Raw genomic sequence first — 16,488 nt, 5'->3', positions numbered from 1 at the left:
ATTTCTCACAAGGTATGGATTTGCAGCAAAATTCCAAATATAGCCATTGGCAATTTTTTTTGTGAAACTGCAGCAAAAAGTGAGGAAAAAGTGAGGAAAAAGTTGCAGCCGCTTCAAAAAAAGTTGCAGTCACGTCAAAATAAGTCGCACACTCCCGGATTTCATGAAACTTTTGGGGACTTTGGGACCCATCACTAATTATTTGCCTTCTTCTTCTGACCCTTTCCAGCTTTCACATGGGGGTCACTGACCCCGGCAGCCAAAAAACTATAGCTCTGTATCTATTCATATTCCCGTAAACTGGACCCTAGCAACCAGACAGCTGCTGGAATGCCAATATGGAGAGCTGCTAAATAGAAAGCTAAATAACGGAAAAAAAACACAAAGAATAAAAAAATGAAGACCAATTGCAATTTGTCTCAGAATATCAATGTCTACAGTATACTACAATCATTTAGACAAACAACCTTTTTAAACTTTAATAACCCAAATATTAGCTTTCCTTGTGTTTGTTCTTAATCTGTCAGTGCCCCGTTCCCTGCAGTTAGATTGGGGCAAGTCCAGTACAGAGAGACACCATTGTTACAACTTTATCTCCCGTTGTATCACTACACAGAATGTTCCAGTCCTTTCCTACATTGTCTCATTTGTGTACCCACCTACTCCCCCCAGGCACCCAAACGTTAAAGGGGTAACCCCCCCCACCCTTGCAAAGTCATTTGGGACTGAACGCACTGCTGGTTCTGACTCTTAAAGCTACTGAGTAGCAGAATCCCCAGCAGTGTGACAATTTATCCTATTGTTAAAGAGAAGACACAATAGAAGTACATGTATCAGACCCCTTATCCGGAAACCCATTATCTCAGAAAGTTCCGAATTATGGAAAGGCCATCTCCCATAGACTCCATTTTAATCAAATAATTCACATTTTTAAAAGTGATTTCCTTTTCTCTGTAATAATAAAACAGTACCTGTACTTGATCCCAACTAAGATATAATTACCCCTTATTGGGGGCAGAACAGCCCTATTGGGTTTATTTAATGGTTAAATGATTCCCTTTTCTCTGTAATAATAAAACAGTACCTGTACTTGATCCCAACTAAGATATAATTACCCCTTATTGGGGCAGAACAGCCCTATTGGGTTTATTTCATGGTTAAATGATTCCCTTTTCTCTGTAATAATAAAACAGTACCTGTACTTGATCCCAACTAAGATATAATTACCCCTTATTGGGGGCAGAACAGCCCTATTGGGTTTATTTAATGGTTAAATGATTCCCTTTTCTCTGTAATAATAAAACAGTACCTGTACTTGATCCCAACTAAGATATGATTACCCCTTATTGGGGGCAGAACAGCCCTATTGGGTTTAATTATTGTTTAAATAATGTTTTTAGCAGACTTTAGGTAGGGGGTCGGAATTACTGAAGGACCCCTTATCCGGAAAACCCCAGATCCTGAGTATACCTGTATAGGACATGTGACTATAAGCAGTGAGCAAGTTGGAGGCTGTTGGACAGGCACAGACCACAGACAGTTAATATTTGGAACAATGGGCATTACACTATTTCTTTTCAGAAACAATAAAATTGTAATTTTACAAGATAAGATGTTCTGGACAGACACGTTGTACTGTACTGTGTGTTTGTGACTCGAGAATGAGATAAACACCAGGGAGATGCCAGCAGCGGGTTTGGTTCTGCCCCAACCCCAGACCCCATTCCATCACAATAAGGGCCTATTTGTTAATTGATTGCAAACTGCACAACATTGGCTCAAGCTGCCATTTTTTAGACATAATAAATCTTTACTCACTAGAATTTCTGGCTGGTACTAGAGATTTGCTCCAGTGAGTAAGCTGCATGCAAATGGGTGGCACCCAGGCAGGACTTGGGCACTTTCCTGCCCTTAAACTGCATGCAGGGTGGTACAGGGGGTCCCCCAGCCAGGAGCCCTGGGGTAGAGGGGGTCCCAAGAAATGTGAAGGTGACATTTGCATGTTGAAGAAGGGGTGTGGCTTGCAGGGGGAGGGGGGGTTTGGCTGGCCTGTGTGTTGGGGTTTTGGGCATAATGGGGCTTGGATAAGGGGCAGAGTCATATGTGTCCAGGGCATTTGATTTCTTTGGGGTCCCATTCTTTTTTTGGCAGGGACTACCACCCGGTGTAACCTGGCCACTGGTTGGCTAATAATGACCCTGTTAACTTAGTAGTATGGGGGCCCCATGGTTACTGATGGCAGCCCTGATTGCATGGGAATCAGCCGGCACTTATAGGTACAACATACAGTGGGAGCCCTGTACTCACCAACTGGCAGGTACCTTGTGGCACAAACTGGCAAACTGGTACCTGGTGTTGGCATAAATAAGCACCAGGGCATTGTCTGTGTCATGTTATGGCTGCAATTTACTTTCTTTAAAGGGGTGGGTCACCTTCAGGGTAACTTCTAAAGAATGATCTATTCTTAATAGTCTGCCCTTATCCCCATGTCTGATTCCTGTGCCATATAATGAGGGGAAAATGCCATCATTATCTCTATATGTAAGGTACCAGCAAGGGGCCTGACACTCATTGGTCACTTCTTCTGCATTTATAATGAAGTTTTTTATTAGTAGAATTCTCATTGGTGAATGTTCTTGCATCTATAATAATGTATTTTGGCAGCTTCTATAGCAAAACTAGGGGGCGCAGTGGGACAGCATCATGGCTGGGTTTGTATCCCCTTTCACAAGATTTTAATAATTTTTTAATGATTTGCCTTTCTCTTCTACCTCTTTCCAGATTTCAAATAAGGGTCACTGACCCCGGCAGCCATACAAACTATTTCTCTGTGAGGCTACAATTTCATACCCCCCAACTGTCCCGCTTTGAGCGGGACAGTCACGCTTTCTATAGCGCATCCCACTGTCCTGGATAGTTCCCTGAATGTCCCGCATTTCCGTAATAGATTACGGAAATGCGGGACATTCATAGAACGATCCGCGACAGCAGGATGAGCGCTCCGACTCCTTGCGCTGTTTCTCTTCTTATGCGGCTCCTTCTCCGGCGGTCCCTGGCCCTTTTATAAGGTTGCGCCCGTGCGTAATGACGTCACACGTACACACGGGGCGCAACCTTATAAAAGGGCCTGGGACCGCCGGAGAAGGAGCCACAGGAGAGAAGCAGCGCAAGGAGTCGGAGCGTGTATGGGGGGCTCTGTGTATGGGGGGTGCTCTGTGTATGGGGGGCTCTGTGTATGGGGGGCTCTGTGTATGGGGGGTGCTCTGTGTATGGGGGGGCTCTGTGTATGGGGGGGGCTCTGTGTATGGGGGGCTCTGTGTATGGGGGGCTCTGTGTATGGGGGGTGCTCTGTGTATGGGGGGGTGTTCTGTGTATGGGGGGGGGCTCTGTGTATGGGGGGATTCTGTGTATGAAGGGCACTGTGTATGGAGGCACTGTGTATAAAGGGTACTGTGTATGGGGGGGCGCACTGTGTATAAAGGGTACTGTGTATGGGGGCACACTGTATGGGGGGCACTGTGTATAAAGGGTACTGTGTATGAAGGGCACTGTGTATAAAGGGTACTGTGTATGAAGGGTACTGTGTATGAGGGGCACTGTGTATGAAGGGTACTGTGTATGGGGGGCACTGTGTATAAAGGGTACTGTGTATGAAGGGTACTGTGTATGAGGGGCACTGTGTATAAAGGGTACTGTGTATGGGGGGCACTGTGTATAAAGGGTACTGTGTATGGGGGGCACTGTGTATGAAGGGTACTGTGTATGGGGGGCACTGTGTATGAAGGGTACTGTGTATGGGGGCACTGTGTATAAAGGGTACTGTGTATGAAGGGCACTGTGTATAAAGGGTACTGTGTATGAAGGGTACTGTGTATGAGGGGCACTGTGTATAAAGGGTACTGTGTATGGGGGGCACTGTGTATAAAGGGTACTGTGTATGGGGGGCACTGTGTATGAAGGGTACTGTGTATGGGGGGCACTGTGTATGAAGGGTACTGTGTATGGGGGCACTGTGTATAAAGGGTACTGTGTATGGGGGGCACTGTGTATGAAAGGTACTGTGTATGGGGGCACTGTGTATGAAGGGTACTGTGTATGGGGGCACTGTGTATAAAGGGTACTGTGTATGGGGGGCACACTGTATGGGGGGCACACTGTATGGGGGGTACTGTGTATAAAGGGTACTGTGTATGGGGGGAACACTGTATGGGGGGCACACTGTATGGGGGGCACTGTATATAAAGGGTACTGTGTATGGGGGGAACACTGTATGGGGGGGCACACTGTATGGGGGGCACTGTGTATAAAGGGTACTGTGTATGGGGGGCACACTGTATGGGGGGCACACTGTATGGGGGGCACTGTATATAAAGGGTACTGTGTATGGGGGGCTCTGTGTATAAAGGGTACTGTGTATGGGGGCACTGTGTATGGGGGGCTCTGTGTATGAGTCTCCCCTGTGTGGGGGGGCAAAACTGGTATATAGTTAGAACTCACTTATAACTGACTGCCTTCTCTCTATATTTGTATTTATATGTAGGAGTTGCTGTATTGTTTTCCTTAGGTAGTACAGTATGAGGGTATAGCACAGTTGCGTCTGATCCCGCCATTTCTACTCTATAAAAGGAGTATTTTTAGAAAACAATGGGGTGTGTTAATTGGGGCGTGGCCACAAAAGTGGGCGTGGTAAAAAAATTTTTGTCCCTCTTTTCGGTTTTCAAATGTTGGGAGGTATGCAATTTTATTGTTATTGTTACTTTTTATTACTTATCTTTCTATTCAGTCCTTCTTCTTTTCATATTCCAGTCTCTCATTCAAACCACTGCCTGGTTGCTAGGTTACTAAATTGGACCCTAGCAACCTGAAGAGAACTGGAGAACTGCTGAACTAAAAGGTAAATATTTCAAAAACTGTGAACAAAAAAAAAATAAAGACCAACTGCAAACTTTCTCAGATTTGCGCTCTCTTCATCTTACTAAAAGTACATTAAAAGGTGAAAAACCCCTTTAAAGGGTTAAAAACGGAATGAAAAGATTGGTTGCTACTGTCAAATGCATTTGTGCAACTTTAGACAGTTAATAATATTTTTTTTTTGCTGGGGGGCTCAGGGCAGATATAATCCCTGCCCAGTTGTATAACCCTCCTTATAATTCAATAAAACTTTAGGGGGGGCTGTTTAGTAACTATTATTACTAATTATTATTACTGAGAAAAGAGCAGGTCCATTTGCAATCAGCAGCCAATGAGATGCAGCCATTGGTGGATGGGTTCCTCCTCCTCATTGGCTGATTGGGACACACCAGTTTTGCAAAGACAGGGACTGTATAAAAACTGTAATAATCATACGGAGATTAGAGCCGGCACCGGGGGAACTTCATTATGGGAACCCATATCAGGGTGGTGATTCTGTCCCAACTGCTGGGCCTGGCTCTGCCCTCCCCTACACAGGTGAGACATCAGGATGCCAATGGGCTCTGTGTAACAGGAAGGGTCCAAATCATTTATTATATCCTGGAATCTGATCTTATGTGTTTTCCTTTTAGATCTTGTCAAACTCTACTATTAATGGTAAGTACCTACCTATTGGCAAAACATATTCATTTTGTGTTACTTTCATGCTGTTATAATATAGGAAATAATGTACCCCCTACTGTAAATGATAAGGATATTAGCAGTCACTGAGGGGTTCAGTGCCCATATAAAGGCACAAGGCTGTAGGCTGAGTTATACAGGGAACTCTGAGTATCACTCATGTATTATAAGGGATAATGTACCCCCTACTGTAAATGATAAGGATATTAGCAGTCACTGAGGGGTTCTGTGCCCATATAAAGGCACAAGGCTGCAGGCTGAGTTATACAGGGAACTCTGAGTATCACTCATGTATTATAAGGGATAATGTACCCCCTACTGTAAATGATAAGGATATTAGCAGTCACTGAGGGGTTCTGTGCCCATATAAAGGCACAAGGCTGCAGGCTGAGTTATACAGGGAACTCTGAGTATCACTCATGTATTATAAGGGATAATGTACCCCCTACTGTAAATGATAAGGATATTAGCAGTCACTGAGGGGTTCTGTGCCCATATAAAGGCACAAGGCTGCAGGCTGAGTTATACAGGGAACTCTGAGTATCACTCATGTATTATAAGGGATAATGTACCCCCTACTGTAAATGATAAGGATATTAGCAGTCACTGAGGGGTTCTGTGCCCATATAAAGGCACAAGGCTGCAGGCTGAGTTATACAGGGAACTCTGAGTATCACTCATGTATTATAAGGGATAATGTACCCCCTACTGTAAATGATAAGGATATTAGCAGTCACTGAGGGGTTCTGTGCCCATATAAAGGCACAAGGCTGCAGGCTGAGTTATACAGGGAACTCTGAGCAGCCATAAAATAGACTATAAACAGAGGTTGAATTTTTTTTTGTTTTTTTGACATCCTTCTCTTCTATTCGTCATTCAATATATCCATAAACTCATTGCTAGGATCTGTAACCTTAGCAACCAGCAGCAAATGTCCCCTCATTTATACCCCCTTCTTATATCTGTAGAAAAGTAATAATATCATATACTTTCTCTGCAGCCACTAATATGAACGGCAATGACATCTTCAGCCAGATCCTGAGAACCAATCAAGGTAATACGAATGCGGTGGCGCCAGTGTGTGTTAGTGTGTGTTAGTGTGCATGTTGGTGTGTTAGTGACCGGTGTGGGATGTTGATAGGACACGGTGGGCTGCACTATCAGGGCGACATTGACGTGAGAGTCGAGCGCAGCGATGGGACCTGCAAAGACTGTTTGTGGCCAAAATCCCAGAATGGGTCGGTGCTGGTGCCATACAGGATTTCCGCAGATTATGGTGAGTTATTGGCTCATTTATTCACCCTCCTCCATTCCCTTTACTATTGACCTGTTTCTCTTTCATCCTAGGTGTAAGTGATATTGAGTCAATCACTGACGCTATGCTGGAATTCTCCACCCTGACCTGCGTGCGCTTTGTCCCTCGCAGTGCGGAAAGGGACCATGTCATTATCAGATCTGAGAATGGGTAGGTACAGAGTTATATATCTATATATATTTACTCAGAATGTACCAAAACCCTAACTGTGGGGTTGAGCTAAATGGCACCTCCGCTAAAGCAGTGGTTCCCATTATGTACCACAAGGGGGAGCTGCAGCTCTAGTCGATGTATTCTCTCCTGTAGGCTGTAGGCTGAGTTATACAGGGAACTCTGAGTATCACTCATGTATTATAAGGGATAATGTACCCCCTACTGTAAATGATAAGGATATTAGCAGTCACTGAGGGGTTCTGTGCCCATATAAAGGCACAAGGCTGCAGGCTGAGTTATACAGGGAACTCTGAGTATCACTCATGTATTATAAGGGATAATGTACCCCCTACTGTAAATGATAAGGATATTAGCAGTCACTGAGGGGTTCTGTGCCCATATAAAGGCACAAGGCTGCAGGCTGAGTTATACAGGGAACTCTGAGTATCACTCATGTATTATAAGGGATAATATACCCCCTACTGTAAATGATAAGGATATTAGCAGTCACTGAGGGGTTCTGTGCCCATATAAAGGCACAAGGCTGCAGGCTGAGTTATACAGGGAACTCTGAGTATCACTCATGTATTATAAGGGATAATATACCCCCTACTGTAAATGATAAGGATATTAGCAGTCACTGAGGGGTTCTGTGCCCATATAAAGGCACAAGGCTGCAGGGAGATCAGGGTTACATGGGGTGACTGGGCTGTTACTGGGAGTGACTCCTGAAAAAACAAGTTGACGTGTGTAGGGGGGCCCTAACCAAACGTTGGACTTGGGGCTTGAACTGAAAAAATCCAACTTCTACTGAACTAAAAAATGTTACCCCTGTTTTTTACTTTTTTCAATGTTCTCCTTAATTCCAGGTGTTTTTCCTCAAAGGGGCGGCTTGGGGGGGCTCAGACAGTGTCCCTGCTGAAACCTGATTGTGTGGAGTTTGGGATTATCCAACATGAACTCAACCATGTCTTGGGTCTCGCTCACGAGAACTCCAGGATGGACCGGGATGAATATATCACTGTAATAGAAACCAACATACCAGCAGGTACAGATACACCCTATAAATAGAATCAGTTAAACCAGACACAGCCTACATCTCCCAGCATGCCACTGGCCATAAGCCATCCACCAATCCCTGCCTTCTGCTATTGTGCTGTTGCTGGGTGTAGGTGCAGGACAAACGCACAGATGCAGGTAGGCAGCAATCCTATAAAGTCTTAGGGCAATGGCCAGGCTGAGGTATTAGGGGTAAAGAAGAAACCCCCCCCATTAATATGAATGGAACCTTCCTGTCACTAATTATTGCAGGTAGGGTTTGGCCTATCTATCTATCTATCTATCTATCTATCTATCTATCTATCTATCTATCATCTATCTATCTATCTATCATCTATCTATCTATCTATCTATCTATCTATCTATCTATCTATCTATCTATCATCTATCTATCTATCTATCTATCATCTATCTATCTATCTATCTATCTATCTATCATCTATCTATCTATCTATCTATCATCTATCTATCTATCTATCTATCTATCATCTATCTATCTATCTATCTATCTATCTATCATCTATCTATCTATCTATCTATCTATCTATCATCTATCTATCTATCTATCTATCTATCTATCATCTATCTATCTATCTATCTATCTATCTATCATCTATCTATCGATCTATCTATCTATCATCTATCTATCTATCTATCTATCTATCTATCTATTATCTATCTATCTATCTATCTATCTATCTATCTATCTATCTATCTATCTATCATCTATCTATCTATCTATCTATCATCTATCTATCTATCTATCATCTATCTATCTATCTATCTATCTATCATCTATCTATCTATCTATCTATCTATCTATCTATCTATCTATCATCTATCTATCTATCTATCTATCATCTATCTATCTATCTATCTATCTATCTATCTATCTATCTATCTATCATCTATCTATCTATCTATCTATCTAGCATCTATCTATCGATCTATCTATCTATCATCTATCTATCTATCTATCTATCTATCTATCTATCTATCTATCATCTATCTATCTATCTATCTATCTATCTATCTATCTATCATCTATCTATCTATCTATCATCTATCTATCTATCTATCATCTATCATCTATCTATCTATCATCTATCTATCTATCTATCTATCTATCTATCTATCTATCTATCTATCTATCTATCTATCTATCATCTATCTATCTATCTATCTATCTATCATCTATCATCTATCTATCTATCTATCTATCTATCTATCTATCTATCATCTATCTATCTATTTATCTATCTATCATCTATCTATCTATTATCTATCTATCTATCATCTATCTATCTATCTATCTATCTATCTATCTATCTATCTATCGATCATCTATCTATCTATCTATCTATCTATCTATCTATCTATCATCTATCTATCATCTATCTATCATCTATCTATCTATCTATCTATCATCTATCTATCTATCATCTATCTATATATCCATCATCGTCTATCTATCTATTTATCTATCTATCATCTATCTATCTATCATCTATCTATCTATCTATCTATCTATCTATCGATCTATCTATCATCTATCTATCTGTCTATCTATCTATCTATCTATCATCTATCTATATGTCTATCTATATATCTATCATCGTCTATCTATCTATATATCTATCATTGTCTATCTATCTATCTATTTATCTATCTATCTATCATCTATCTATCTGTCTATCTATCTATCTATCTATCTATTATCTATCTATCTGTCTGTCTATCTATCTATCTATCTATCTATCTATCTATCTATCTATCTATCCATCTATCTATATATCTATCATTGTCTATCTATCTATCTATCTATCTATCTATCTGTCTATCTATATATCTATTTAAACGTGTCATAAGGCTAAGGAAAAGCCATTTGTGCCAGCAGGACTGCCCCCGTTTCTTATCATATACCGGCCCTTTCCAGATCTCATGGGCTCAAATAATGAGAATCTTTTTCCAGAATTTCACAGGGACTTTGAGAAGCCTGAAAGTGACATTGTGGGCATGGAATATGACTATAATTCTGTTATGCATTATGGGAGGTAAGTGCCTGGGGCTCATTGAATAAACTGCATAGTAACTGTATTCGAACAACTTAGCTCCCCTGCTCCCCCCTGTGTGATATTACACATTAAAGGGGATATAAACCCTGCTGCACTGCTCAACCAAACGTTACTCAGTTGTTGCTGGATTACAAATCCCAGCATAGTGTAACATATAATAAGGGTGAGGCATGCTGGGAGCTGTAACAGGGTTTACATCCCCTTTAGAGTCTTTCTCGCTTTGCCAACGTAATGTAACGCCCTTGCAATTTGCCTTTCTTCTTTAAGTGGCGCTTTTAGTAACACGGGCGGTATGAGCACCTTGGTTCCTAAACGCAACCCTAACGCGCAGCTGGGGCAGCTATATGGGCTCAGTAACCTGGACGTCTCCAAGATCAATCGTCTGTATGAGTGCGGTAAGAACAAGCAACATGGCGGCCTCAGCGAGAGGCTTGGGAATGGCATTGATTATGGCTCCGTATTTATATGGTATGGTACATTTTGGCAAGGCTATTCTTTCAGTAAGCAAACACAGTTTGTAGGTAGAGTTTCCCTTTAATAAACTGAAACCCACTATATAGGGATACAGTAAGTAGCAAGCCCACCAACAGCACCGAGCAGCTGATATAATCCAATTGGTGTTGCCATTATAGATGCCTGCAGTACCCTGCTCTCTGCTCCGTCGGGCACTCTGTACTCTGCCAACTACCCCTCTCCGTACCCAAACAATGCCAGTTGTGTGTGGCTCATCAGGATCCCACAAGGGCAGGTAAGTAGAGCCACATTCAGGGATTTACAGATCTTCACTTCTTAAACAAAGGATGTGTAAAATGGGCTCTTAAGGGCACAGGACGCAATGAATATGTCCCCCAGGAGACTGTGTATAATACATGAGACTGGGCTAAAACTACACTGGGGCCCAGGAGTTATAATGGGCTTAGTGGGACCCTGACTTGGCCTGGACTGGGATCCAAAATAGGTCCTGGCACAGAGGCACAAACAGCCCCCCCCAGCCCAATAAATAGTGACTGTCTGTGGCACCTTACAGCCCCCCTGGCATTCCCAGTACCCAGAGGCACAAACATCCCCCAGCCTAATAAATAGTGAGTGTCTGTGGCACCTTACAGCCCCCCTGGCATTCCCAGTACCCAGAGGCACAAACAGCCCCCCCCCAGCCCAATAAATAGTGAGTGTCTGTGGCACCTTACAGCCCCCCTGGCATTCCCAGTACCCAGAGGCACAAACAGCCCCCCAGCCCAATAAATAGTGACTGTCTGTGGCACCTTACAGCCCCCCTGGCATTCCCAGTACCCAGAGGCACAAACAGCCCCCCCCAGCCCAATAAATAGTGACTGTCTGTGGCACCTTACAGCCCCCCTGGCATTCCCAGTACCCAGAGGCACAAACAGCCCCCCCAGCCCAATAAATAGTGACTGTCTGTGGCACCTTACAACCCCCCTGGCATTCCCAGTACCCAGAGGCACAAACAGCCCCCCCCAGCCCAATAAATAGTCAGTGTCTATGGCATCTTACAGCCCCCCTGGCATTCCCAGTACCCAGAGGCACAAACAGCCCCCCCAGCCCAATAAATAGTGACTGTCTGTGGCACCTTACAGCCCCCCTGGCATTCCCAGTACCAGAGGCACAAACAGCCCCCCCCCAGCCCAATAAATAGTGACTGTCTGTGGCACCTTACAGCCCCCCTGGCATTCCCAGTACCCAGAGGCACAAACAGCCCCCCCCCAGCCCAATAAATAGTGAGTGTCTGTGGCACCTTACAGCCCCCCTGGCATTCCCAGTACCCAGAGGCACAAACAGCCCCCCCCAGCCCAATAAATAGTGACTGTCTGTGGCACCTTACAGCCCCCCCTGGCATTCCCAGTACCCAGAGGCACAAACAGCCCCCCCAGCCCAATAAATAGTGACTGTCTGTGGCACCTTACAGCCCCCCTGGCATTCCCAGTACCCAGAGGCACAAACAGCCCCCCAGCCCAATAAATAGTGAGTGTCTGTGGCACCTTACAGCCCCCCTGGCATTCCCAGTACCCAGAGGCACAAACAGCCCCCCAGCCCAATAAATAGTGACTGTCTGTGGCACCTTACAGCCCCCCCTGGCATTCCCAGTACCCAGAGGCACAAACAGCCCCCCAGCCCAATAAATAGTGACTGTCTATGGCACCTTACAGCCCCCCTGGCATTCCCAGTACCCAGAGGCACAAACAGCCCCCCCAGCCCAATAAATAGTGACTGTCTATGGAACCTACAGCCCCCCTGGCATTCCCAGTACCCAGAGGCACAAACAGCCCCCCCAGCCCAATAAATAGTGACTGTCTGTGGCACCTTACAGCCCCCCTGGCATTCCCAGTACCCAGAGGCACAAACAGCCCCCCCGGCCCAATAAATAGTGAGTGTCTGTGGCACCTTACAGCCCCCCTGGCATTCCCAGTACCCAGAGGCACAAACAGCCCCCCCAGCCCAATAAATAGTGACTGTCTGTGGCACCTTACAGCCCCTCTGGCATTCCCAGTACCCAGAGGCACAAACAGCCCCCCCAGCCCAATAAATAGTGAGTGTCTGTGGCACCTTACAGCCCCCCCTGGCATTCCCAGTACCCAGAGGCACAAACAGCCCCCCAGCCCAATAAATAGTGACTGTCTATGGCACCTTACAGCCCCCCTGGCATTCCCAGTACCCAGAGGCACAAACAGCCCCCCCCAGCCCAATAAATAGTGACTGTCTATGGCACCTTACAGCCCCCCTGGCATTCCCAGTACCCAGAGGCACAAACAGCCCCCCCAGCCCAATAAATAGTGACTGTCTGTGGCACCTTACAGCCCCCCTGGCATTCCCAGTACCCAGAGGCACAAACAGCCCCCCCAGCCCAATAAATAGTGAGTGTCTGTGGCACCTTACAGCCCCCCTGGCATTCCCAGTACCCAGAGGCACAAACAGCCCCCCCCCCAGCCCAATAAATAGTGAGTGTCTGTGGCACCTTACAGCCCCCCTGGCATTCCCAGTACCCAGAGGCACAAACAGCCCCCCCCCCAGCCCAATAAATAGTGAGTGTCTGTGGCACCTTACAGCCCCCCTGGCATTCCCAGTACCCAGAGGCACAAACAGCCCCCCCCAGCCCAATAAATAGTGAGTGTCTGTGGCACCTTACAGCCCCCCTGGCATTCCCAGTACCCAGAGGCACAAACAGCCCCCCCCCAGCCCAATAAATAGTGACTGTCTGTGGCACCTTACAGCCCCCCTGGCATTCCCAGAACCCAGAGGCACAAACAGCCCCCCCAGCCCAATAAATAGTGAGTGTCTGTGGCACCTTACAGCCCCCCTGGCATTCCCAGTACCCAGAGGCACAAACAGCCCCCCCCAGCCCAATAAATAGTGAGTGTCTGTGGCACCTTACAGCCCCCCTGGCATTCCCAGTACCCAGAGGCACAAACAGCCCCCCAGCCCAATAAATAGTGACTGTCTGTGGCACCTTACAGCCCCCCTGGCATTCCCAGTACCCAGAGGCACAAACAGCCCCCCAGCCCAATAAATAGTGACTGTCTGTGGCACCTTACAGCCCCCCTGGCATTCCCAGTACCCAGAGGCACAAACAGCCCCCCCAGCCCAATAAATAGTGACTGTCTGTGGCACCTTACAGCCCCCCTGGCATTCCCAGTACCCAGAGGCACAAACAGCCCCCCCCAGCCCAATAAATAGTGACTGTCTGTGGCACCTTACAGCCCCCCTGGCATTCCCAGTACCCAGAGGCACAAACAGCCCCCCCCAGCCCAATAAATAGTGACTGTCTGTGGCACCTTCCAGCCCCTCTGGCATTTGCCAGAACCCACAGATTGCCAGTCCGGGCCTGGCACTGACCAATAATATACATTTAGGAGGGCCCTAAAATGATGTTGCTATGGGGCCCAGTCACTCCTACTAATAGTGATTATTCTTATTGTTTCCATTGATAGGTGACCCTGCAGTTTGTCGCCTTTGATGTTCAGCCTTCCGCAAACTGCACCTCCGACTACGTTAGGGTATTTGACGGGGCAAGTAAAAGCTCCCCGGTGCTGCTGAAAAGAGCCTGCGGAAGGGCACAGCTCCCGGTCCTTATTTCCTCCGCCAGGCGGATGCTGGTGGAATTCGTTAGCGACGCCAAGCACACAGCGTTTGGGTTCAAAGCCACCTTCACTACAGGTATTGATGGGACCTTTTAGGTGCCACAGGGGGCTGGGGTGGGTCTGACTGCTGCCCCAGGAACACAGTAGCTTTTTCTCATTCCCACCAGTGGCATCACTGTGCACTCACAGAAACTGGCGCCCAGTACTTGCCCAGTACCTTGCCCAGTAGGTATCTACAGCAGCCTAGAGCCCACTGAGCATGTGCAGTGCCACTGACACCAGGGAAAGAGATTAACCTGAAAGATTAAATATCAGCATTTGAGCGGAATCTCATGTTGTCTGTATGTATTTCAGTTCAATGTGGGGGTGTTTTCTACAAATCCCCGGGGAACATCTCCTCTCCAGGATACCCCCAAAAGTACTCCGCCAACATGGACTGCATGTATCTCATTTCAGCTCCATATCATCAGAAGGTGAGTCCTAGTGCAGTCTGTTGCCCCACTGCCTGCAGATAGAGCTAGTGTTCTGCACCCAACATTCCACTCATTTTCTGTTAAGCCCCACCTCCTTCAAGACAAAAAAAAAGGGGGGTAGCTAAGACTTTTCAGTGGTGGATTATAGTAAGGATGGTTTGGTGGCAGTCTGAGACTAAGGCCCCCATAGGAACCCAAGGAAATGGGCCACAAGCACAGGTGCATTTAGCCGGTCCCAGACAGGGCCAATTAGGGCCCCAAAGAATCTGACACCATTGTCACTATCACAGCAATTAGATGGAGAAGGGGAATTACCCTTTGTAGGGACCCACAAGGACCTGAACCACCAGCCTTTTCCACATCCCCCATTTATATTTAGATAAATAACCAGACGTTATAGTGGGGTGTCCCTAGGCCCCTGGCTTGTATGCTATACACTCTCGGCAAGGCTGGCAACTTACTGGCCTGGGTATGTGGCCAACGCAATGGACTCTCCCCATGGCCATTAAATCTCTTTGCTGTGTCTCAGGTCCAACTGAGAATCCATACCCTGAACATGGAGGCCAGCACGGGCTGTAAGAGTGACTACCTGGCGGTATATAATGGCAACACCACTTATTCTCCACTCATGCACAAGTTCTGCGGTTCCCTGGCACCGGGGGAAATCATTTCCAGTGGAAATTCACTTCTGCTTCAATTCCACAGCGATCCCAACACAGAGGCACAGGGATTCTTTGCATCATTTCACTTTGGTCAGTATTCTCCTTCTTGTGCCACATGGTCTTCTGTGTCTGCCACTTAAACTAGGGTAATAACCCGATCCCCATTGTAAGCAGCAGTCCTGCCCTGCTTTATGGCTGAGATTCTAGCTATCTGTATAACAGAGCATTCTGTCACAGTGGCACAGATCCTATCTGATCCCCATTGTAAGCAGCAGTCCTGCCCTGCTTTATGGCTGAGATTCTAGCTATCTGTATAACAGAGCATTCTGTCACAGTGGCACAGATCCTATCTGATCCCCCCCATTGTAAGCAGCAGTCCTGCCCTGCTTTATGGCTGAGATTCTAGCTATCTGTATAACAGAGCATTCTGTCACAGTGGCACAGATCCTATCTGATCCCCCCCATTGTAAGCAGCAGTCCTGCCCTGCTTTATGGCTGAGATTCTAGCTATCTGTATAACAGAGCATTCTGTCACAGTGGCACAGATCCTATCTGATCCCCCCATTGTAAGCAGCAGTCCTGCCCTGCTTTATGGCTGAGATATAACAGAGTAAGTGAGATAAGCAATGTAAGAATGTGCATTTGAATATGGAACCTCTAGTTAATACTACATTTGCTGTTTGCAGCTTGAATTCCTCAGGGATCTGTAACTCCAGGCTCCTCCCAGATGTACATCTGGTCCACCCTCACTTTATGCCCATCCTATGATGATCAATACCTTGATAAAGCATGTTTTCCTATATTGCTGCAACTTCTGAAATCATGTCATTGATAAAATAAAATAATAAAATAAAAGCATTTTGTGTGAAGTCGCTGTGAACTTCCCAATGAGACCAGCAGGTGGCAGACTTACATTACAATTCACCACCTATTAGAGAACATTCTGCAGGAATACAGCGGAAGATGAAAGCCTCATTTTACCCTTCCTGAGCTGGGGGCTTCTAGACTATCTGTGCCCCATGTTGCCACTATATAAGCAAATAGAAACCCACAACACACCTTGGT

The 16,488-nt window shown here is 45.8% G+C and overlaps 1 protein-coding gene across 1 annotated transcript; it reads left to right on the top strand.

Annotated features, from left to right (window-relative positions):
• The first annotated feature begins 5,328 nt into the window (after positions 1-5,328).
• Positions 5,329-16,292, top strand: astl2a (astacin-like metallo-endopeptidase 2 gene a). Its single transcript, XM_002934072.3, has 13 exons — positions 5,329-5,448; positions 5,544-5,568; positions 6,593-6,646; positions 6,734-6,868; positions 6,940-7,057; positions 7,930-8,108; positions 10,092-10,173; positions 10,462-10,589; positions 10,827-10,942; positions 14,139-14,364; positions 14,643-14,761; positions 15,291-15,513; positions 16,110-16,292. The coding sequence occupies exons 1-13, from the start codon at positions 5,380-5,382 to the stop codon at positions 16,112-16,114; spliced, it is 1,479 nt and encodes a 492-aa protein (XP_002934118.2). The 5' UTR covers positions 5,329-5,379; the 3' UTR covers positions 16,115-16,292.
• The last annotated feature ends 196 nt before the right edge of the window (positions 16,293-16,488 follow it).

Source organism: Xenopus tropicalis, chromosome 4 (genome assembly GCF_000004195.4).
Source record: "Xenopus tropicalis strain Nigerian chromosome 4, UCB_Xtro_10.0, whole genome shotgun sequence".
NCBI lineage: Eukaryota > Metazoa > Chordata > Amphibia > Anura > Pipidae > Xenopus > Xenopus tropicalis.
The sequence above is the reverse complement of the archived record's forward strand: the minus strand, read 5'-3'. Positions and strand labels throughout refer to the sequence as shown.